This window comes from Vulpes vulpes, chromosome 15, assembly GCF_048418805.1.
Source record: "Vulpes vulpes isolate BD-2025 chromosome 15, VulVul3, whole genome shotgun sequence".
Taxonomy (NCBI): Eukaryota; Metazoa; Chordata; class Mammalia; order Carnivora; family Canidae; genus Vulpes; species Vulpes vulpes.
In genome coordinates, this window is record NC_132794.1 from 50,390,387 (window position 1) to 50,416,110 (window position 25,724).

Genomic DNA, 25,724 nt, shown 5'->3' on the forward strand with positions numbered 1-25,724 from the left:
TCTTGTAGACAGCAAATAGATGGGTCCTGCTTTTTAATCCAGTCTGAAACCCTGCGCCTTTTGATGGGGTCATTAAGCCCATTCAGGTTCAGAGTTACTATTGATAGATATGAGTTTAGTGTCATCATATCTATTCAGTCCTTGTTTTTGTGGATTGTTCCACTGAACTTCTTCTTAAAGGGGAGTTTTAAGAGTCCCCCTTAAAATTTCTTGCAGAGCTGGTTTGGAGGTTACATATTCTTTCAGTTCCTGCCTGTCTTGGAAGCTCTTTATCTCTCCTTCCATTTTGAATGAAAGCCTTGCTGGATAGAGTATTCTTGGTTGCATGTTCTTCTCATTTAGGACCCTGAATATATCCTGCCAGCCCTTTCTGGCCTGCCAGGTCTCTGTGGAGAGGTCTGCTGTTACCCTAATATTCCTCCCCATAAAAGTCAGGGACTTTTTTTCTCTTGCTGCTTTAAGGATCTTCTCCTTATCTTTGGAATTTGCAAGCTTCACTATTAAATGTCGAGGTGTTGATCGGGTTTTGTTGATTTTAGGGGGGGATCTCTCTATTTCCTGGATCTGAATGCCTCTTTCCCTTCCCAGATTCGGAAAGTTTTCAGCTAGGATTTGTTCAAATACATATTCTGGCCCTCTGTCCCTTTCGGCGCCCTCGGGAACCCCAATTAAACGTAGGTTTTTCTTCCTCAGGCTGTCATTTATTTCCCTTAATCTATCCTCATGGTCTTTTAATTGCCTGTCTCTTTTTTCCTCAGTTTCCCTCTTTGCCATCAGCTTGTCTTCTATGTCACTCACTCGTTCTTCCACCTCATCAAGCCTCGTCGTTAGGACTTCTAGCTTGGATTGTATCTCATTTAATTGATTTTTAATTTCTGCCTGATTGGATCTCAATTCTGCAGTCATGAAGTCTCTTGAGTCCTTTATGGTTTTTTCTAGAGCCACCAGTAGCTGTATAATAGTGCTTCTGAATTGGCTTTCTGACATTGAATTGTAATCCATATTTTGTAACTCTGTGGGAGAGAGGGCTGTTTCTGATTCTTTTTTTTGAGGTGAGGTTTTCTTTCTAGTCATTTTGCTCAGTGCAGAGTGGCCAAAAACAAGTTGTATTGGGAAAAGGAGAAAAAGAGAGAAGGAAAGAAAAGAGAAAAAGAAAAAAGAGAAAGAAGAAAAAAAAGGGGGGAAAAAGAGAAGAAAAAGAAAGAAAGGAGAAAAAAGAAAAAAAGGGGGGGTGGGGGACGCAATCAGAAATCAAGAAGAAAGAGAGAAAAGAAAAAAAAAAGCACAAAACAAAACAAAACAAAAAAAACACGGGGGAGTATCTTCCGATTCTGTGTTCTTTAAGTCCCTTGACTTCCCTTGGAACTTGTCCCTCTAGCTGGTTTTCTGGGGGAGGGGCCTGCTGTGCTGATTCTCAGGTGTTAGCACTTGGGGGAGCTGCTCTGCCCCTGCCTGGTGCAGGGCTCAGTGGGGGTTGTTCACCCCGTGAGGCCCGGGAGGAAGCCACAGTGGCGGGGGCAGCTCTGGGACCCTGAAGTCAGCCCCCGCAGTAGCTCCGGGGCTCTCCGTCTGCAGGGCCTGGAGGCTCCCAGGCGGGGCCGCTGATCTGCTCAGTTCCAGGCAGGAGCGTCCTCGCTGTCCTGGGCCCTCCCGGCCTCTGCCTGTCCCGGGGGGAGGCCGGATCCTGGGCTGTGTCCCGGCGCCCTGTGCTCTGGGGCCTGCGCTGTTGGATTCGCGCTCCCGGCGGTGCAGCCTCCTCCGCGGAGCCGCCGCCCGAGCCCCTCCGAGCTGTTCCTGGAGTCGCGCCGCCCCCTCCGGGCTGAGCTTCTTCCTCCGCCCGAGCCGCCGCTGCCGAGCTGTTCCCGGAGCCGCGCCGCCCCCTCCGCGGAGCTTCTTCCTCCGCCCGAGCCGCCGCCGCTGAGCTGTTCCCGGAGCCGCGCAGCCCCCTCCGCGGAGCCGCCGCCCGAGCCCCTCAGAGCTGCTCCGGGTCCCGCCGCGCGCTGCAGCCCTTAGGGAGCTCGGCGCACTCTCTGGGGCGCAGTTCCTCTGTTACTGTCCCAGGGAGCCCGAGGGCATCCCCGCCTTTCTGGGGATCCTGCTCCAATTCCCCGGGAGGCCTTTCCCCCGGGAAGGTCGGTGCAGCTCCTGCTCCTCCGGGACGGGGCTCTCCTGTCCTGGGGACACTCGCCCCGGCCTCAGCCCGGCTCCTCGCGGGGCCCCTCCCCCTTGGAGGTCTTTTGTGTCTTTATTTCTTTTTCCCCGTCTTCCTACCTTGATAGAAGCGCGAACTCTTCTCACTGTAGCGTTCCAGCTGGTCTCTCTTTAAAACTCAGGCTGAATTCGTAGATTTTCAGGATGATTTGAATGTTTTCTAGGTAATTTGTTGAGGACAAGTGACTTGGAGACCCTACTCTGCCGCCATCTTGCCCCTCCTCCCGATTTGTGACAATTTGAAAAATTTGTAGATGAACCGTGTAGCTTAGAAATATGGAAAAATCTAAAAAAAAAAAAAAAAAAAAAAAGAAATACTGAAAAATCTAAAAAAAAAAACTAAGAAAAAGATATGTCATGAATGCATAAAACATGTGTAGATACTAGACTATTATTTTCATTTACTACCATAAAATATATACAAATCTATTTTATAAAAAGTTAAAAATTTCAAATCTTCAACACTTACAGACCCTATGTGGTACCATTCACAGTCAAGAGAAATGTAAACAAATGTAAAGATGCACTATTAAACCATAACTGCATACAATTAATTGTACTATTGTACTACTATAATAATTTCCTAGCTATCCTGTTGCTGTTGTGGTGAGCTTAATTATAGCAAGTGTCTCCTTGAAACACCAGTCATCTCCGTGTGAACAGTTTATCTCCTGTAAATTTGTATCACAGAAAAAGTAATCTCTTGAGGTTCTTGCATATTTTTCATTATGTTTAGTGCAATACTATACACCGTGAATAGTACCATAGGACTCCTACGAAGTGCCACTAGTGATGCTGGAAAGTGCTCCCAAGAAACAAAATTCAGGATAGTATAGGAAAAAGTTGAATTGCTTGGTAAATACTATAAATTGAGGTCTGTAGCAGTGGATGCCCAGCATTTCAAGATAAATGAATAAAGACTGTTGTAAACTAAAGAAAAAATTTGTAAAGCTGTTGGTGCAGCTACACCAGCAGATATGAAAGCCTTGAACTTTTTGCAAGATACCTTTTTATCTCATACTGAAGATGCCACTTTTTTTTTATGATTTTATTTATTTATTCATGAGAGAGAGAGAGAGATAGAGGCAGAGACACAGGCAGAGGGAGAAGCAGGCTCCATGCAGGGAGCCCAACATGGGACTCGATCCCAGGTCTCCAGGATCACATCCCAGGCGGCAGGCAGCACTAAACTGCTGCGCTACCAGGGCTGCCCTGAAGATGCCACTTTTATGTGGGTATAGGATTGTTCTAAGAAAGACATACCTGTATACTAATGTGATTCGAGAAAAATTGAAGTCATCTTATGACAAAACAAATGGAAGATGAAAGATCTAAAGCTGGAGAATATAATGCCAGCAAAGGATAGTTCGATAATTTCAGAAAGAAGTTTGGCTTAAAAAATGTCAGGATAACAGTAGAAGCAAGACTAGATTCCTGCTGACCCAAGACTAGATAAGTTCCCAAACACCATTAAAAAAATTGCTGAGAAAGACTATCTGGCTGAACAGTTTCTAATGCAGAGGAAAGTGCATTCTGGAAAAAAAAAATGCTGCGAAGGACATTTATTGGTAAGGAAGAGAAGTCACAGTAGGATTGAAGGCAAGAAGGAATAGGCTAACTCTACTCTTCTGTGCAACTACAGTTGGGATCGTGATCAGGACTGCCCTTATCTGTAGAGCTGCTAATCCCTAACATTGAAGGGAAAAAATAAACACCAGTTGCCAGTCTTTTGGCTGTACAATAGGAAGTCCTGGAAACAAGAGACTTTTTCTGGATTGGATATGAATCCATCGATGACAATGCTTTTTCCCTGAGGTCAGAAAGTACCTTGTCATTAAGGGACTGCCTTCTAAAGTTTTTTGGTATTAGACAATGCCCCTGGCTATCCAGAACCCCATGAGTTCAACACTGAAGGCCTGAAAGTGTTGTCCCCAAACATGGTGTCCCTACTTCAGCCTTCAGATCAGGTGGTCATTAAGGACTTTTTTTTTTATTATTTGCATTTATTCTATGCAGAATTTACTCCCGGGCCATAAGTTTTTGTTTCTTCAGTTTCTTCTGGGATATCTTTTTCTTCTGTGCAACCTCCTCTTCTGGTTTAGGAACAATCTGCTCTTTTTCAGTAAGAATCATCTCAATGTGGCAGGGAGAGCTCATGTGTGGATTAATCCGGCCATGAGCCCTGTAGGTTCTATGTCGCATCTTGGGGGCTTTATTCACCTGGATGTGCTCAATGACCAGAGAATCTACATCTAAACCCTTAAGTTCAGCATTACTCTCCGCATTTTTAAGCATGTGCAGTAAAAATTCAGCACTCTTCTTGGGCCACCGACCCTGTGTCCAGCCCCACTGTTTGGCCTGCGCACACCTACGAACTCCACCACTGTAGCGACAGAATGGCACACACTGCTTCTGCAAAGTGACATCTTTCAGATACTTGGTGGCTTTTCGAATGTGCATACTCTTGATGGCCTGGGCAGTTTCACGTGTGTTCTTAAAGTGAACACGAAGATTTGAACCTCTCGACTTGCATGATTTTGTAGGGTTTTCTGGGTCCAGCGAGTAGCGAACCATCTCCGGAGGTCACCTCAGGCCGCTCGGGGGAAGAGCTCATTAAGGACTTTTAAGGCTTATTGCACATGATATGCTATAGAAAAGGTTGTCAATGAGATGGAAGAGAACCTCAGTAGAGAAAACATCATGCAAGTCTGGAAAGATAACACCATTGAAGATGCCATTGTTGTTCTAGAAAAAGCCATGAAAGCAATCAGGCCTGGGAGAATAAATTCCTGCTGGAGAAAACTGTCCAGGTGTTGTACATGGCTTCACAGGATTTATGACAGAGACAAGGAAATCATGAAAGAGATTGTGATTATAGCAAAAAAAATGGTGGGGATGAAGGGTTTCAGGATATCTTAGAGGAATTCAAGAGCTAAGAGACTCCCCACCAGAGGAATTAAGAGTGCTTGATGGAGAGGAATGCTTCTGATGATGCCAGATGATGAAGCAGTGTTAGAAAAATTGACATTAGACAATCTGGCAGAAACATTCTGATTATTTAAGACTGCTTTTCATTTCTTTTATGACGTGTACCTTTCTAGGTATGGGCACTGCAACTAAAGCAAATGGTGGAAGAAGGATTGGTATTATATGGATAGAAACATTTTTAGAGAAATGAAAAAACAAAAAGACAGAAATTATGATGTACTCCATAAAGTTACACTTACTGTGCCTGCTTCTTCTGCCTCCCCTTCTGCCTTCTCCATCTCCTCTGCTGCTGTCACTCCTGAGACAGCAAGCCCCAGCCCTTATTATCCTCAGCCAGTGAGGACGAAGACCTTTGGAATGAAACATTCCACTTAGTAAATAATCATCCTGCTGTACAGTTAACAAATTTATATCTGGTATATGTGTCTGCCTACATGTGAAAATTTAGTAACTATATAGCAAGAAATATATGAGACATTTGTGTCATTATCCTCATTGCCTAAGTAGTCATTGTGTAGGACACAATATGCAAGAATTGTATGGAAGTGGATAGCCTATCCTTACATAGGCATAAGGTGAGTAATATTAAATATAAAATTAATAATGCTTTAGCTTTCCTACTGTTTTATAATTTTGCTTTCAAAGAATTACATTGTCCTACAGTATACTTTCTCTCTTGTAATTGAAGAAACTTTATATCAGTCTATCATCACAGGTAAGTGGTTTTTAAAAAAAATGTAATAGTGTTTCAGTACTGCATTGTGGATATGACTAATATTGTACCCTATAAAAATTTTATAGGGATTCATTCATTAGTGTATAGGCTAGGCTACTGTGAAGCTATTGTATTGATTACACTAGGCTATCATAAAGCAGTACTGGTGCCACTTTATTATCAATACATGAGTTGTTATACCTGTCAGTAAAAATGAATTTCTTTTTCACATTATGTTTTCATTTTTGATGTTTAGTAGTAGTAATATATGTAATATCTCTAGTGTTTTGTATCATATAAGACAATTTTGACAGGTACTGACAGATGATTATCTTGTAAACTTATGGTATTAAAAGCACAATGCAGTACTGTAAGTGTATCTTGTTTTCCTTATGATTTTATTAATATTTATTTTCTCTAGCTTACTCTGTTACTCTATTGTAAAAGTACAGTATATAATAAGGATAATGTACAAAAATGTGCTAATTGTTTATGTTATTAAGGATTTTGGTCAACAGGATATTAGTAGTTAAGTTTTTGGATAGTCAGAAGTTACACATGGATTTTCAACTGCATGGTGAGTTGGTGCCCTTAATCTCCATGTTGATTTGTGTGGAATCAGAAAAGACCCCGAATAGCCAGGGGAATTTTAAAAAAGAAAACCATAGCTGGGGGCATCACAATGCCAGATTTCAGATTGTACTACAAAGCTGTGGTCATCAAGACAGTGTGGTACTGGCACAAAAACAGACACATAGATCAATGGAACAGAATAGAGAACCCAGAAGTGGATCCTGAAATGTATGGTCATCTAATATTCGATAAAGGAGGAAAGACTATCCATTGGAAGAAAGACAGTCTCTTCAATAAATGGTGCTGGGAAAATTGGACATCCACATGCAGAAGAATGAAACTGGACCACTCTCTTTCACCATACACAAAGATAAACTCAAAATGGATGAGAGATCTAAATGTGAGACAAGAGTCCATCAAAATCATAGAAGAGAACACAGGCAACACCCTCTTTGAACTCGGCCACAGTAACTTCTTGCAAGATACATCCACAAAGGCAAAAGAAACAAAAGCAAAAATGAACTATTGGGACTTCATCAAGATAAGAAGCTTTTGCACAGCAAAGGATACAGCCCACAAAACTAAAAGACAACCTACAGAATGGGAGAAGATATTTGCAAATGACATATCAGATAAAGGGCTAGTTTCCAAAATCTATAAAGAACTTATTAAACTCAACACCAAAGAAACAAACAATCCAATCATGAAATGGGCAAAAGACATGAAGAGAAATCTCACAGAGGAAGACATGGACATGGCCAACATGCACATGAGAAAATGCTCTGCATCACTTGCCATCAGGGAAATACAAATCAAAACCACAATGAGATACCACCTCACACCAGTGAGGATGGGGAAAATCAACAAGGCAGGAAACAACAAATGTTGGAGAGGATGCAGAGAAAAGGGAACCCTCTTACACTGTTGGTGGGAATGTGAACTGGTGCAGCCACTTTGGAAAACTGTGTGGAGGTTCCTCAAAGAGTTAAAAATAGACCTGCCCTACAACCCAGCAATTGCACTGTTGGGGATTTACCCCAAAGATTCAGATGCAATGAAACGTCGGGACACTTGCACCCCGATGTTTCTATCAGCAATGGCCACAATAGCCAAACTGTGGAAGGAGCCTCGGTGTCCATCGAAAGATGAATGGATAAAGAAGATGTGGTTTATGTATACAATGGAATATTACTCAGCAATTAGAAACGACAAATACCCACCATTTGCTTCAACGTGGATGGAACTGGAGGGTATTATGCTGAGTGAAATAAGTCAATCGGAGAAGGACAAACATTGTATGTTCTCATTCATTTGGGGAATATGAATAATAGTGAAAGGGAATATAAAGGAAGGGAAAAGAAAGTATGGGAAATATCAGGAAGGGAGACAGAACATAAAGACTCCTAACTCGGGGAAACGAACTAGGGGTGGTGGAAGGGGAGGAGGGCGGGTGTTGGAGGGGAATGGGTGACGGGCACTGAGGTGGACACTTGACGGGATGAGCACTGGGTGTTTTTCTGTATGTTGGTAAATTGAACACCAATAAAAATTAATTTAAAAAAATAATCTCCATGTTGTACAAGGGTCAGCTGTACTTGAACTTCAAAAATTACCTCATAGTTAAAATTTTTTTTTTAAAGATTTTATTTATTTATTCATGAAAGACACAGAGAGGGATCCCTGGGTGGCACAGCGGTTTAGCACGTGCCTTTGGCCCAGGGCGCGATCCTGGAGACCCGGGATTGAATCCCACGTCGGGCTCCCAGTGCATGGAGCCTGCTTCTCCCTCTGTCTGTGTCTCTGCCTCTCTCTCTCTCTCTCTCTCTGTGACTATCATAAATAAATAAAAATTAAAAAAAAAAAAAAGACACAGAGAGAAAGAGAGAGGCAGAGACAGATAGAGGAGAAGCAGGCTCCATGCAGGAAGCCCAATGTGGAACTCGATCCCGGGACTCCAGGATCATGCCCTGGGCCAAAGTCAGGTGCCAAACCGCTGAGCCACCCAGGGATCCCCCTCATAGTTAAAATTAAAAAAAAAAATGTATTTAAGAGAGACAGAGGTAGTGAGACAGCATGAGCAGGGGAGGAGAGGGAGAAGCAGGGAGCCTGACATGGGGCTTGATCCCAGGACTCTGGGATCGTGACCTGAACTGAAGGCAGACGTTTAACTGACTGAGCCACCTAGGCGTCCCATTGAAGTGTAGTTTTTTTTTTTTTTTAAAGTTTTATTCATTCATTCATTCATTCATGAGAGAGATATAGAGGCAGAGACACAGGCAGAGGGAGAAGCAGGCTCCCTGCAGGGAGCCTGCTGTGGGACTTGATCCCAGCTACCTCAGGATCATGCCTTGAGCTGAAGGCAGAGGCCCAACCACTGAACCGCCCAGGTGTCCCGAAGTGTAGTTAAATTTAATACTATTAAAAAAAAAAATTAATACTATTAAAAATGGCATTTATAGTGTGATCTTATTTTCTTCTAAATTTCTTCTGTGTCATTCTATCTGTAAAAGTACATATAAAGATATCTATAATAGCTTAGTATCTTGATAATTTTAGGATTTAAATTTGCATTTGGGGTGATTTTTAATAATTGTCTTTCTGCATTTCTGTATTTAATTTTTTTGTAACGATGGAGAGTTTAGTTTTACTAAAAAACAAATTCTATACACAAGTATGTGAAGGTATTAACAGTGGTTAACTCTGGGTAGGAGGAGGAATGTATATTTAATTTTTTCCCTTCTTTTCCCTTTAAAAAACTCTTTTGTTTAAATTTAAAATAAAAAAGAAGAAAACAAGAATGCTTGAGTATTTCAGAGCAGATTAAGCCCGATTTGGAGGGACACCTGGGTGGTTCAGCAAGGAGCATGCCTGCCCCCCCCATGAATAAATAAATAAAATTAAAAAAAAAAAAAGAAAAACCAAAAGCCAGATTTGGAGATGATAGTTACTCGGGTTCATAATATGACATATGGCATAGGAATATAGTTTATCCAGATCTGAGAAGTGATGATTTTGGAATTGGTTATCCAGTTGTGGAAAGGATAATCCCTAGAAGTAGTACAATATTAATGTGGAATTGAAATACATGAACTTTCATGGTGTATTTAGGGGATACATTTGTTTGTTAAGTAGTCTTCATGCCCAGCGTGGAGCCCAATATGGAGCTTGAACTCATGACACTGAGATCAAGACCTGAGCTGAAATCAAGAATCGCTTAACCAACTGAGTCACTCAGGAGCCCCAGGGATAAAATCTTTTTTAAATTATCACTTTGTGTCAGGACCAAATACCTTATGAAAATTGTGCTTAGACTGATTTTATAGACTCATGCTGAGGAAACAAAGTGTTAATGGTGTGATACTGTTTTTAGTAGTAGGGGAATTATGCTGTATATCAAATAAAGAGTAGATTTCTCATTTCCTGAGGATTTCATAATAGTAATTTTTTTCCTTCTGCACTATGAAGAAACTAGTTTGCTAGTTGTGAAAAGCTGGAAACTGTTAAATGTGACAATATGATTGAATTGAAAATTAGAAAAAAGTAATTTGATGATAATATAAAGTTTTTAATTCTGATTTTCTGAATGAGACTAAGAAAAGATTGAATGTAATACAGACATAAATAGTTTAATGACAGAAAGTGTTCTACTTTTCACTAGTTTTTGTCTCTCTCCCCACCCCCGACTCTCTTACAGACTCACCAGTCAAAAGAAGATGGAGTTTATGTTTTTCAGCCCCACAGTCAGCCAGTTAGCTGTCTTTACTTCTCACCTGCCAATCCGGCTCACATACTGTCACTGAGCTATGATGGCACATTACGCTGTGGGGATTTTTCAAGGGCTATTTTTGAAGAGGTAAATATTAATGTGTTTACATATTGACTTGAGATGATATTCTGGATTCTTTGAAATGCTATATGAATGATTATTATACCAGTCAGAATGAGTGAAGTGGTATAAAATAGGAACTTTAGAACTACACTGCTTAAGTTTGAATCACAGGCCTTCTGTAACTACTTGTGTGACCTTGGAAGTTATTTAACCTCTTTGTCCCTCAATTTCCTTAGCTGTAAAATGGGATAACAATAGTACCTATCTCATGATAAGTTTAGTTGTAAAACGGGATAGTAATAGTACCTACCTCGTGATAACCTTATCACAGGATTAAATGACTTAAGGCAGATAAAGTGGTTAGAATGAATGCAGCCAGACACATTAAATGTTTGCTCTCATTACTTTTTAATTTATGCAGAAAGCTTTATTTTGTATTACTATATTTTACTGAAGTATAGTTGATACACAATGTTACATTAGTTTCAAGTGTACTACATAGTGATTCAGCAGCTCTATACATTATGCTGTGTTCACCACAAGTATAGCTACCATCTGTCACCATGCAATGCTATTATAATACCATTGACTATATTCCCTATGCTATTTGTTTTATCCTTTTTTTATTCCCATATTCATTCCAATACTGGAAGCCTGTATCTGCCATTCCCCTACATTCATTTTGCCCATTTCCCCCCATTCCTGCGAATCCCTCTGGCAACCACCAATTTGTTCTCTGTATTTAAGAGTGTTTCTGCTTTTTTTATTTATTTGTTTTTTAGATTCCATCTAAGTGAAATCATAAGCTATTTGTCTTTCTCTGACTTAACCTCACTTAACAAAATGTCCTTTAGGTCCATGTATATTGTCACAAAAGGCACGATCTCATTCTTTTTTTGTGACTAATATCCCATTGCATAAACACACACACACACACACACATCCACATCTTCTTTATCCATTCATCTATCAATGGATATTTAGGTTGCTTGCATATCTTCACTATTGTAAGTAATACTGCAGTGAACTTAAGGGTACATATATCTTTTTAATTTAGTGTTTTCATTTTCTTTGGGTAAATATTAGTAGAATTACTGCATTGTATGGTTTTTCTGACTTTAGTTTTTTGAGGAACCTCTATACTGTTTTCTAAGGTGGCTATACTAATTTACATTCCCACAAGCCCAGCAGTGCACAAGGGCTCCTTTTTCTCCACATCTTTGCCAATATTAGTTATTTCTTGTCTTTTTTGATAGTAGCTATTCTAACAGGTGTAAGGTGAGATCTCATTGTAATTTTGATTTGCATTTTCCTGATAATTAGTGATGTTGAGCATCTTTTCATATATCTGTTGGCTATCTCCCTGTCTTTGGAAAAATGTCCATGTTCTCTGCTCATTTTTTTAATTGGGGATTTTTTTGGTGTTCAGTTGTATAAGTTCTTTATATATTCATTTTATATATATAAGGGATATTACCCTTATCAAATATATCATTTGCAAATATCTTGTCCCATTTAGTAGGTTTTCTTTCTTTCTTTTTTTCTTTTTTTTAATGGTTTTATTTATTTATTCATGAGAGGCACAGAGAGAGAGAGGCAGAGACACAGGCAAAGGGAGAGCAGGCTCCATGCAGGGAGCCTGACAGACTCCTATCCCAGGTCTCCAGGGTCACACCCTGGGCTGAAGGCTGGGCCACCAGGGCTGCCCTAGGTTTTCTTTTCATTTTTTTGATGGTTTCCTTTGCTGTACAAAACTTTTCTATTTTAATGTAGTTGTAAAAGTTGATTTTTGCTCTTCTTCCCTTACCTTAGGAGACATATCTAGAAAAACGCTGGTAAGTCTGGTGTCAGAGATTACTGCCTATGTTTTCTTTTTTGGAGTTGTATGGTTTCAGATCTCACATTTAGGTCTTGAATCCATTTTTAATTGATTAATTAGGTTGTTTTTTTTTTTTTAAGATTTTATTTATTTACTCATGAGAGACACACAGAGAGAGGCAGAGACACAGGCAGAGGGAGAAGCAGGCTCCATGCAGGGAGCTCAATGTGGGACTTCCAGGATCACGCCCCTGGGCAGCGGGGAGGTGCTCAACTGCTGAGTCACCCAGGCTTCCCCCTCCATGTTTGTTCTTTCTCAAGATTGCTTTGCCTATTCTGGTTCTCTTATGGTTCCATACAAATGTTAGGATTACTAGTACTAGCTCTGTGAAAAATGCTATTGATATATTTGTTGATAGGAATTGCATTGAATCTATAGATTGCTTTGAGTAGTATGGATATTTTAACAGTATCGGTTTTTTCAATCTGTGAATGGTGTATCTTTCCATTTGTGTTATCTTCAATTTTTTTGATCATTGTTTTATAGCTTTCAGAATACAGGTCTTTTATGTTGTTGGTTACATTTATTCCTATTCTTTTTGGTAGATTTTTAAAAATATTATTTGAGAGAGAGAGAGAGAGTTCGGTCAAGGACAGAGGGAGAGGGAGAGAAAGTCTCAAGCAGGCTCTGCACTGAGCATGGAGCCTGATGTGTAGGGCTTGACCTTATGAACCTGAGATCACAACTTGAGCTGAAACCAAGAGTCAGATACTTAACCAACTGCACTCCCAGGCACCCCTTTTTGGTGCAATTGTAAATGGAATTGTTTTCTTAATTTCTTATTCTGCTACTTTGTTATTATAAAGTATAACATTAATTTTGTATCCTACAACTTTCCTGAATTCATTTTTTATGTCTAATAGCTTTTTGTTAGAGTCTTTAGGGTTTTCTATGTATAGTATCATGTCATCTGCAGAGACAGTTTTACATTTTCCTTACCGATTTGGATGCCTTTTATAATTATTTTTATCTGATTCTTGGGTGAGGACTTCCAGTACTATGTTGAATAAAACTGGTGAGAATGCACATTTTTGCATTGTTCCCGATCTTAAAGGAAAAACTCAATTTTCACCATTGAGGGTGATGTTAGGTGTATATTTGTCTTTTTTTTTTAAGATTTATTTATTCAAGAGGGAGTGTGCAAGTGAGTAGGGGGAGGTGGCAGAAGCAAAGGAAGAGAGAGAATCCTGAAACAGACACTGTGCTGAGTGCAGAGCTTGATGCAGGCTCGATCCCAGGAACCCTAGATCATGATCTGAGCCAAAATCAAGAGTTAGCATCTCAACCAACTGAGCCTTCCAGGCAGTATGTACCTGTTCTGGACATTTCATATAAATGGAATCACACAATTTGTAGTCTTTTGTGACTTCATTCTTTTACATAACGATGTTTTCAGGATTCATCCATGTTGCAGAATATGTCATTACTTCATTCCTTTTTATGGATGAATAATATTTCACTATACAGACATATCACATTTTACTCATCTGTTCATTAGTTGATGAACATTTTGGTTGTTTCCATTTTTTACTATTGAAAATAATATCGTTATGGACATTGATGTACAAGTTTTGTTTGAACATACACTTTCATTTCTTTTGGGTATATATATACCTAGCAGTAGAGTTGTTTGATCATATGGTAACTCTGTGTTTAGTAGTTTGAGGAACTACCAAACTGTTTTCCAAAGTGGCTTCACCGTTTTACATACTCATTCACAATATATGAATATTCTAATTTTTCCACACCCTTGCCAGTACTTCTTGTTGGTGACTATAGCCATCCTAGTGAGTATGAAGTCTTATGTCATTATGGTTTTGATCCTCATTTCCCTAATGATTAATGATGTCTAGTGTCTTTTCATCTACTTATTGGTCATTTGTATTTGTTTAGAGAACTGTTGATTTCTCTAAATGTTGGATTTTTTGCCTAATTTTTAATTGGGTTATCTTTTTAGTATTGTGTTGTAAGATTTCTCCACTTTTATATTTAAAGTTAGATTTATTGAAGTGTAAATTATATACAGTAAAATTTATTCTTTTAATTGTATGGTTCTATGAGTTTTAACAAATTGTCTGTACCTATGCAACTGCCACCACAATCAAGATATAGTAAATTCCTGTCACCTGAAAAAAATAACCTTGTGACCCTTTGTAGTCAGTCCCCTCCCCTTCCCACAGTGCCTGACAACCACTGATATGATTACTGTTCCTATAATTTTATCTGCTCCAGAATGTCAAATAAATGGAATCATGTGGCATGGAGTTTTTTATGTCTTGCTTAATATTACTAAGAGTCATCTATAATGTTGCATGTATAAGTAATGTGCCCCTGATACTACTGATTGAAGAATTACCTTGTGTTAGCACTAAGAGTGCTTTATATACATTGGTAAGCCTTATCACACACTATGAAATAATGTTATCCCCACTTAACATTTGAGAAAACTGAGGTAAAGAGGTTTGTTGGCTTGCTCCGGGACATAAATGGCAGTGCTAGATTTTTCACTTTGGTCTGACTCCACTGCAATTAAGCTTCTGCACTTAACCATTGTAATATACTGACTGAATACTTCTGGTTTCATTTGGGGCTTTTTTGGATGTACATGGGTTGTGATGCCTTTGGTATATTAATTTGTTAATCTCAGTTTATAATAGTATATGCAGCTTTTTATTAAAAGTAAAAATCAGCAATTAGTGATTCAGTGTTAAGAATTGTGGCTAAGTATACTTCCAAAAAGTACACATACACTTATAAGCATACAGATGTAGATTTTTTTCCTTTGCAATAATGGATTCATACATATACATACTTTTTTGCAACTTGCTTTTTTTCCCTTAGTAGTATGGACAGATTGTAGTATAAATTTACCTAATTCTTTTTAGCAGTGCATGGCATTTCAAAGTTGAGATGTACCATCATTTATTTAAACAGGCCTCTTTTAGTGAACATTTAGGTTGCTTTTGTATTGCTATTTTTAAAAAATATTTTATTTATTCATGAGAGACAGAGACATATGCAGAGGGAGAAGCAGGCTCACTGTGGGAAGCCCAATGCGGGACTTGATCCCAGGACTCCGGGATCAAGACCTGAGCCGAAGGCAGATGCTCAACCACTGAGGCACCCAGGTGTTCCTATTACAGGCAGTCTTTCAGTAGGCATCTTTATATATATCTTAGATAAATTATTGGGTTAGAGGGTACAGGCATTAAATATTTTAATAGGTGTACTCTGACTAGTCAGAAATTTGTTATTTATTTATTTATACTTCTACCATGAGTAAATGATATGGCCATATGGCCATATTTTTTTGGATTTGGTTGGCAAAATTACTTGGTATTTTAAGGTATTTCAGTTGGGTAGTATTCAGATTTAGTTCATTTCTTATTAAGCGACACAGAATAGATCTGCAACTGAGGTTGATTGGGTTTAAGAGATTTGGCATGTAACCCTGACATGAGTGGATCAGCCATTTGATTGTTTTGAGGACTCTCATAGCTGATCAGTGTCTTAGTTTCCATCTCTATAAAATGGATGATCATTTTGCTCTGTGCTTTCTGCATGATGATGGGAGGATAAATGATATTATTAGGTAAAGTGCTTTATAACTTTTTACCAAAGAATTTATGCCTTGGTTGTTATTTATATCCTTAGGTATATAGAGATGAAAGAAGTAGCTTTTCCTCTTTTGACTTCTTGGGAGAAGATGCCTCCACTTTAATAGTAGGACACTGGAATGGAAATATATCACTGGTAGATAGACGGACACCTGGAACTTCTTATGAGAAACTTATCAATTCTTCTTTGAGAAAAATAAGAACTGTTCATGTCCACCCAGTGCATAGACAGTATTTTATCACTGCAGGATTGAGGTATGTTCTTAATAAAGTTTTGTGATTTAAGTCTTTTAAAATTAAGAATACTGTTTTTTTATTTAATTTTTAAAGATTCATTTATTTATTTTAGAGAGAATGCAAGTACCTAGAGGGGCAGAGAGATGGGGGAGAGAGAGAGAATCCTCAAGCAGACTGCCTGCTGAGACAGAGCCTGATGCTGGGGCTTGATCCCAGGACTCTGAGATCATGACCTGAGCTGAAACCAAGAGTTGGACATTTAACCGACTGAGCCACCCAAGTGCTCAGAAGGACTACTATTGTAGTTTGGATGTCAAAGACATTTAACTTTTGTGATACTCATATAGCTAAATAACTTCTTTCCATACCAATTGAGGTTTTATTGAGTGTGATTTTTTTTTAAAAGAGAGTTTCTTTTGGAAAAAAAAGATGCTTTTACCTTTAATAAGTAGTGAAAGTATCAAAAGAAAAGCATTTTTGTTTTCTTTGGCATCATATGCATTTACTTTTTTCTTTTTAAGATTTTATTTTTTATTTTTTTTGAAAGAGAGAGAGCACAAGCAGGGAGGAGGGACAGAGGGAGAGGGAAAAGCAGACTTCTGCTGAGCAGGGAGCCCAATGTGGGACTGGACCCCAGGACCTGGACCAAGGCAGACGTTTAACCCACTGAGCCATGAGGGCACCCCCATATGCATTTAATTCTAGTCATTTGAGAAGAAAACTTGTAAAAAAAAAAAAGAAAAGTATATGTGACCTAGAACTTGGCCTGTGTTTATTTTTTTCTCAGATGAGAAAACCAACTAGAATCTTGTTTCTCTTTACCCACTGGTTTCATATATAATCTGTAGTATGGGATTTTTCTGATATTTCATTTTTTTAACTATACAGTGTTTGTAAAATTATTACAGGTCAGAGTCTTCTTCAATATAATGAATATTTGAGCATCTATGTTCAGCACTATTCAAGAGCTGCTTACTGCATGTACTGTGGCAACACTGAGAATTATTCCTCCTTTTACAGGGATACTCATATTTATGATACAAGGCACTTGAATCCCAGAGGAAGCCAGCCTTTGATTTCTTTGACTGAACACACAAAGAGCATAGCTTCTGCCTATTTTTCACCTCTTACTGGTAACAAAGTAGTGACCACATGTGCTGATTGTAAACTGAGGTAAATTGGTGAGATAGAAATGTGTTAACAATCTGTAGCTACTGTGTCAGTAAACCAGTAGCTTTGTTTACTACTGCTCCCTATTAAATTGCTAGTATTATGTTTTGTAGCCATTTCTGTCTGTTCCTGGACAAATAAATAACCTATATTTAATGGTTTTTCAGCAGTTTTTAGGTCTGGCAATTTCCTTGAGATTGGCAGGGAAGGTCTGTAGCTACTTCAAGGTTTAGATGTTAGGCTTCCCTTTCAGCACTGAATGATCCCAGAAGTCCCAGTAAAATCAGGCTTGTGATATATTGGAAGAAAGATGATTTTAGAATAGTGACAAACTCTTAGGTTGGGGATAATGGGATCTATCCTATATGTGAAGCGCTGAGTAGAAATTACACAGCCCCAGGCCATGGGCAGGCAGAAAAGATAGCAAAAATAGGGCTTCTGTACAAACCGCTGGATATAGTTCTATGGTTTTAGCTTTGGTACCTTTCTATAGCTACTTCCTAAAAATGGCTTTAAAAATGTAATATAAACCAATTGATCCAAAAAAAGAAAATTATGACAATAAAAAATATGGGGAATGTTATGTAACCACAAAGGAAATTACTTTGTTCTATAATCCCTGATTTTGCTTAGCATAGTAAGCATTTGTCATTTATTTTTTATATATATATTTTAAAGATTTTATTTTTTTATTCATGAGGGACATATAAAGAGAGGCAGAGACACAGAGGGAGAAGCAGGCTCCTCACAGGGAGCCTGATGGGGGACTTGATTCCTGGATCATACCCTGAGCTGAAGGCAGACACTCAACTGCTGAGCCACCCAGGCATCCCAGCATTTGTCATTTTCCATTGGGAAAAGCATGGTCTTCAGTTTGTGACAGGTGTCCAGTTAGTTTCTAATAAAATCTATGAGCATTACCAGGTGGGTGCATTAAGAGATTAAGTCACCAGGCAGGGGCAGCCAAGTGTCCCCTTTCTACCCATACAGTTTGCTTTGTCTCAAAAGCTACCTATTGTAACCCTGCTTATTCATTTGCACTGCAGAGTTTATAATAGCTGTTAGTGACTTGGCTTTCTATTACTATAATTAGGCAATAAGTTATAGGTGCCAGGAAGGAGGAGGTGGTGTGATGTGGTTAGTTTCTTTTTGCTAGGGTACCTGGTGGAGGCTTCTGGACTTTTTGAGCTACCCAATAAGAACTCCTCCCCTTGGTTGCTGGTTAGTCATAGTCTTGGTAGTATTTGGAAATGACACTCTTCAGTCCCTCAACTAATGAGTTTCATGGGGAAATTGCTCATGATATGTACATAGTATGTTTTAGGTTATTTGTGCATGTTCAGATCACATCTCTCTTAAACGATCTATATTACTGTGAATCTGAATATAGAATCCAGATTATCACTTTATAATGTGCATTTTAAATTTGGGGTAATAGTGTTTAAATAAGTTATTTCTACACCAAACTATAAAGTACTGAATTTTACAGTATTTCTTATAATTTTTGTTAAATGTATGAGCTGAAGGTTATTAAAGCCTGACCTTATATATTTTAAAATAGCACTGATATTTAATGTCATGAACCAATGAAAAATATGTTAAATACACTGATACTGTTTCAGAAAATTTTTAAGAAGCAGTAAAAAGAGTATTAAGTTGTTCTTGATCTTTGTTTTGCAGAATCTTTGACAGCAGCTGTATATCCTCTGAGATTCCTCTGCTCACTACCATCAGGTAGGTTTCTATATGCTGAATAATGTAGACCCTGAATTGATTATTAGCTATATATTGGAGTGCATGCATTAGACATCTGATTGTCAAAGAGATGTAGTAGGTCTGAATTTTTGTATTGCATTATTTAAGTGTTCCAGGTTGCTAGTTTCTGTCCTGTCAAGAAGGATTCTTGCTTCCATGTTCCCTGTATCTTTAAAGACGTTCAGTCTTTTTTACTTGTGACTGTTCTTTGCAGTTGGGGTGGCTATTTTTGGCTAAGGTGAAGGACTTTATTCCATCCTGAATTACTCATGTTCTTTTATTAAGGAAGATTGAGGCCATCTAAAGCTCTTTTGTTTGTACCTATTTGTTGTGGACTTAAAGGGTTTCCCTAACTTACCATTTACTTTCTCTGGTTACCTTCTTTTTGCATTTGCTACTTTTAATGTATATATTTTGCAACCAACTTTAGTCAGTGCTTTCTTCCTAGACATCCCTCTTTATCAGTATTTATGAAGTTGGGAACAGAGGGTGCAATATATGTTGATTGTTTCTTAATGCATTTTATAGTTATGGAGGATACATTTAAGTGTGTTGGCTTCTTATGAATTTTTCCATCTTCATTTCCTTTTTCAAACTTTATGTCCATTAAACATTGATTCTTCCTTCTCTCTCCCTTCCAGACCTTGGCAACCATCTTTCTACTTTAGATATCTGTGATTTTAACTACTTCAGATACTTGAAGTGAGTGGAATCACACTATTTGTCATTCTGTGACTAGCTTATTTTGTTTGACATGGTGTCTTCAGTGTTCACTTATGTTTTAGCATGTGACAGGCTCTCCTCCATTTTTAAGACTTCATAATATTCCATTGTGTGTAAATACCACATTTTCTTTATCCATTCATCTGTTGATGGTCATTTGGGTTGTTTCTACCTCTTTGCTATTGTAAATAATGCTGCAGTGAACACGGGTGTGTAAATATCTCTTCAAGATCCTGCTTCAAATTCCTTTGGATGTATACCCAGAGGAATTTTTAAATTTTTTGAGGAACCTCCATATTGTTTTTCTGTAGTGGCTGCACCATTTTATAGTCCTACCAGTAGCACACCAGGTTTCTAATCTTTTTTTTAAAGAAGATTTTATTTATTTATTCATGAGAGACACACAGAGAGAGAGAGAGAGGCAGAGACACGGGCAGAGGGAGAAGCAGGCTCCATGCAGGGAGCCCGATGCGGGACCCGATCCCGGGTCTCTAGGATCAGGCCCTGAGGCGAAGGCATAGGTAAACCACTGAGCCACCTGGGCTGCCCTTAAATGTGTTGTTTTTTTCCATTGTGGGGCTTGAACTCACAACCCTGAGATCAAGACCTGAGCTGAGATCAAGAGTTGGGTGCTTAACCGACCGAACCACCCAGGTGCCCCTCTAAATTCTTTTTATGTTCATCATTCTGCTCTTTAATTGGTGATTTTTTAAAAGATTTTATTTATTTATTCATGAGAGAGAGAGAGAGAGAGAGGCAGAGACGCAGGCAGAGGGAGAAGCAGGCTCCATGGGAGCCTGATGTGGGACTTGATCCTGGGCTGAAGGTGGCACTAAAGCGCTGAGCCACCCAGGCTGCCCCTAATTAGTGATTATTTAAATGGATGTGAGGTAATATCGCATTGTGGTTTTGATTTACATTTCTTTTTTTTTTTTATTTGCATTTCTCTGATGATTAGTGGTGTCAAACATTTTTCATATGCTTTTTGGCCATTTATCTGTCTTCTTTGTAGAACTCTCTATTCAAGTCTTGCCCACTTTTGAATTGGGTCATTTTTGTGTAGAGTTGTAGGAGTTCCTTATATGAACCATATATTGAATATATGATTTGCAAATATTTTCTATTATTTTGTAGATTGCCTTTCGCTATAGTAATTGTTTCCTTTGGTGCTCAGAATTTTTGAGTTTTATATAGTCTGTTATTTCTTTTTCTTGTCCAGTTGATTTTCATGTGACTGTTCAGAATGTTCTCCTTATCAAATTCTTGTTGGTGTCATTGTGGTGCCTCACATGTAGGATCTGGCTACTTGTGCATTTATGAACACCTGGAATTTAGATCAGTTCTTCCAGATTTCCAGTAGTATGTTGGATAGAAATGGTAAGAATGGGCATCCTTGCCTTTTCCCTGATCTTTGAGGAAAAGCTTTGTCTTTAACAATTGAGTATGATGTTAGTTGTGGGCTTTTCATATATGGCCTTTATTATTTTGAGATAGTTTCCTTCTGTTCTAGTTCATTGAATGTTTTTATAATGAAAGGGTATTAATTTCATCAAATGATTTTTCTGCATCAAATGAGATGATCATATGGTTTTGTCCTTCATTTTATTAATGTGGTATATTATATCAATTAAGTTTTGTAAGTTGAAACATCCTTGAATTCCAGGGATAGATATAACTTGGTAATGGTGTTTAATCCTTTAAATTTGTTATTGAATTCATTTTGTTAGTATTTTGTTGAGGATATTTGCATCAGTATCCATTAGGGATATTAGTCTGACATTTTATTTTCTTGTAGAGTCCTTGTCTGATTTTTATATTAGAGTAGTGCTGGTCTCAAGTTTGCAAGTGTTCCCTTCTCCTCAGTTGTTTGGAAGAGTTTGATGAGCACTGGTGTTATTTATTTATTTAGGGGGAGAGAGACAGAATGGGGGGAGAGGCAGAGGGAGAACGAGAGAGAGAATCTTAAATAAATTTTACTACTCCCTAAGTAGAGCGTGATGTGGGGCTCAGTCTCACAACACTGAGATTATGACCTGAGCTGAAATCAAGAGTTGGATGCTTAATTGATTGGGCGCCCAGGTGTCCCTAGGTTAATTCTTTAAATTTGGGGTAGAATTCTCCAGTGAAGCCATCTGATCCCGAGCTTTTCTTTTTTTGAGAGTTTTTTGACTGCTGTTTTAATCCTCTTACTAATTAGTTATACGACTATTTAGATTTTCTATTTCCTCATGATTCAGTTTTGGTAAGTTGTATGTTTCTGAGGATTTTTCAATTTCTTCTGGGTTAACAAATCTGTTGGCATATAATTGTTCATACTGTTCTCTGATAATCCTTTATATTTTTGTGACATAAATTGTAACGCTCCCTTTTTCATTTCTGATTTTTTTTACTTGCGTTTTCTTTTTTTCCTCCTTGTTTCTTAACTGGATGAGGGTTTGTCAGTTTTGTTGATCTCATAAAAAACAACTGTTTTTGGGCAGCCCAGGTGGCTCAGCGGTTTAGTGCCACCTTTGGCCTAGGGCGTGACACTGGATACCCGGAATCGAGTCCCATGTTGGGCTCCCTGCATGGAGCCTGCTTCTCCCTATGCCTGTATCTCTGCCTCTCTCTGTGTGTCTCTCATGAATAAATAAAACCTTTTAAAAAAAAAAGCAAAACTTTTCTCTATTGTTTTTCTATTTTCCATTTCATTTAGCTCTGCTCTAATGTTTATTTCCTTTCTTCTGCTAAATTTTGGTTTAGTTTGTTTTTGTAGTTCCTTGAGGTGTAGTGTGTTGATTTTGAGATCTTTAAAAAATTTTTTTAAAGATTCATTCATTTTAGAGAGCAAGTGTGAGTGAGTGGAGGAGCAGAAGGAGGGTGAGGAGAGAAGCAGGCTCCCTGCTGAGGCAGAATCTGACACGGGACTCCTTCTCACCACCCTGAGATCATGACCTGAGCCAAAATCAAGAGTCAGACACTTAACCGACTGAGCTATCCAGGTGCCCCAAGATCTTTCTTTTTTAGTGTTCACTGCTATAAATTTCCCTCTATTGTTTTCATAGCTTCCCATACATTTTGGTATGTTATGTTTCATTTTTCATTTGTTAAATATTTTCTGATTTCCCTTGTGATTTCTTCTTTGAGCCCTAAATGTATTTTTTACTTTAAAGTTGTATGGAATATAAAATGATTTCAGGGTTTGGTTATCAAGGGAATACAAATACGAGATTATACATTCTATTAAAATAGATTATACATTCTAATAACCTAGATTATGTATTTCTTCTAGGGTTTCTTCTATTTTGTATGTGTAATAAAAGGGAGGGCAAGGATTCCATTGAGCTAGGAATTAGTGACTAAAAAGGTGCTATTTTTAAAAAATATTTTATTTATTTATTCGTGAGAGACAGAGGCAGAGACATAGGCAGAGGGAGAAGTAGGCATCCTGCGAGGAGCCTGATACAGGACTCGATCCCAGAACTCTGTGATCACGACCTGAGCCAAAGGCAGACGCTCAACCACTGAGCACCCAGATGTCCCAAAAGGTGCTATTTTAATAGACAGTGACCATCCACTGAGCACAACCACTATACTTGGCACTGGACATACAGAAGTGTAGAAGACAGCCTCTTTGTCCTGATTTTTCATTTGTATATGAAGGATGAGACTAGACTAATGATAACTTAGTAACTTAAGAGAAGAAACTTGGCAGAGAAAACCAGCATTTAGGAGCAATGCTTTTACCCTCTGCCCATTGCTACCTTGAGTTATTTAACACTATCCTTTAAAATCATTTTTTTTTTCACTAGGCATAACACCATCACTGGGCGATGGCTGACTAGGTTCCAGGCTGTGTGGGACCCTAAACAAGAAGACTGTATCATAGTTGGCAGCATGGCTCATCCACGACGGGTAGAAATCTTCCATGAGACAGGAAAGCAGGTGCATTCGTTTTTTGGTGGAGAATGCCTTGTCTCTGTGTGTTCCATCAATGCTATGCACCCAACTCGGTATATTTTGGCTGGAGGTAATTCCAGTGGGAAGGTACATGTTTTTATGAGTTAAGAAAGTTGCTGAATATTTGGTTTAGCAACACCAGTTTGTTCAAATTAATCACTAAGGAGCCTAGTAACTCATGTGGCTTGGTCTGTTTTTAATATGTTCTATTTAGTGAATATAAAGTTTTATTAATAAGAACTGTGAGCAGAATGTACACAGTTACATACTTACGTGTTTAGTAAGGGAGAAGCCTTTTGTTTCTGTAGGTTGGGAAAGAATTTGAGGGGAGGCTGTGATGCCTTCAGCACTTTTAGTATGTTGAGAAACTCTAACAGTATAAATTACAAAGCTTTGAATGATCAGTATTAAGCTTTTTTTTTTTTTTTGTTTAATGATATGGTTTTGATTCTGTAGTGATGTTTGGATTTGTGGTTTATTTTATAGTTTGGTGTAAATATTTCTAGACTCATACACTGGAAGGGATCCTGAAAAGTCATCTAACTTTGTGATTTTGAAACTTAATTTTTTTAATGGAGAACTCTTTTCTCCCCCTGCCTTTAATTAAATCTTATGTGGAATCCCAAGATAATTGTTGAGAAGTGTTAGTTCACTTAGGTAGGGGCCTGGGTCTTTGTGTGTGGACCCTTTTACCTCCTTTTGATGGCTCCTGAGACATGGCCAAAGAATTCTAGAGGTTCTAGGAACAGGGTTTGGATCTGCCTGACCCTTGTAATCCAGTGTGAGATTGCCTTCAGACCAGTGTTCTCCAGATTGTGGTTTGTAGCTATCCACATGAAATCAAGTTAGCCACGACCAGTCTTTAAAAAAAGGAAAAGGAAAGAAATAGTATAGAATAAGCAGAATAAGTGTTGTTTTGTGAAACTTATAGTGCATACATATATGTAAGTGTATATGCATATGTATATTCTGATGTAAAACATATGTCTTTATTACTGTGGTAACTATTGTGGGTCATGGTTAAAGAAGTGAAAGCTCCTGCCTTAGAAGGTCCCAGACACCCTTATCTGTCCCTGTCTTTAAATTCTCTAGAGATTCATTAGACTGTTAAACGAATGCCTTCATTCCTAATTCATATTGGGGGAAATGTTATGGAAAACCACTTTTGGCATTTTATCATAAAATTTTTTTTTAGAAGGGCAATATGAATGAGTTTGTTGTTGGAAGAGTAGCAACTAAGTGACATTAACTGTGATACCACCTATCTGACTTTTTTCACTGCCCTTCATTGCCAAAGTACTACTGAAAGACAGTTGTAAATAGTTTTCAGCAGTATGTTTGAATTTTTTTTGGAAGGTTTGAATTCTAAGAGGAAATATCTTCTTAAATTGTATATCAGAAATAAAGTGACGTAGTTTCCTTCTCTGTAATTAGAGGCTAAGTCTAATTTTGAGGCCTAGTTTATTAACTAGGTTGTGTTTATAAGTAACGAGAGTTCTCTATTTTCTTGATGATAGTAACAGGAATTGGTAAATGAAATGGAAAATTAATTTACGAAATGGAAAGTAAAGCTAAATGAGGTTGACTTCTGTTAAACTGCCCTGGAGATAGTAAATGAAGCCTTTAGGCTTCCTTTCCCTTTTCTATACTACTTCATTTCACATGTTCCAAAGCGGCTACTTCTGTGAGAATTGCTCTTTTTTTAAGATATTGAAAAATACTCTCGTTGAAATTAGTACCATCATTTAAGCTTTGAGGACTTGGTGGTTAATTGCCTGGTTTCTGCAATAAATGTTAGCAAATTCTTGATGTTTCTCACTTTTGTGGTTTCTTTCGCCATTTTAGTTTCATAAACTGCTATTTTGTATAATTTCACTTAATAGAGTTCTGTCTTCTTGAGGCAATGCAGGAGGGAAGGAAGGATAGTAAGTGGGGACTTGTTTCTTGGTGATAAGCTCTATAATGGAGTAATTGTATAAATCATCTCTAAAATCACTTCATTATTACAGCTTCTGAGTTCTTAATAGTATTTATTTGGGTGGAGGGACAAGGATAATAGATAGATATAAGCCAAGATTCTAGTCATGA

General features: G+C 38.3%; 1 protein-coding gene across 4 annotated transcripts in view; it reads left to right on the forward strand.

Annotated features, from left to right (window-relative positions):
• WDR76 (WD repeat domain 76) overlaps nt 1–25,443 on the forward strand; it is a 60,151-nt gene extending 34,708 nt beyond the window's left edge. For all 4 annotated transcript variants that reach the window (XM_072740695.1, XM_072740696.1, XM_072740694.1 and 1 more), the window contains 5 exons: nt 10,182–10,340; nt 15,850–16,067; nt 17,070–17,222; nt 18,900–18,953; nt 23,489–25,443. In XM_072740695.1, the coding sequence (XP_072596796.1) occupies nt 10,182–10,340; nt 15,850–16,067; nt 17,070–17,222; nt 18,900–18,953; nt 23,489–23,744 (840 nt within the window). In that variant the 3' untranslated portion in view covers nt 23,745–25,443. The remainder of the gene's footprint in view (nt 1–10,181; nt 10,341–15,849; nt 16,068–17,069; nt 17,223–18,899; nt 18,954–23,488) is intronic.
• The last annotated feature ends 281 nt before the right edge of the window (nt 25,444–25,724 follow it).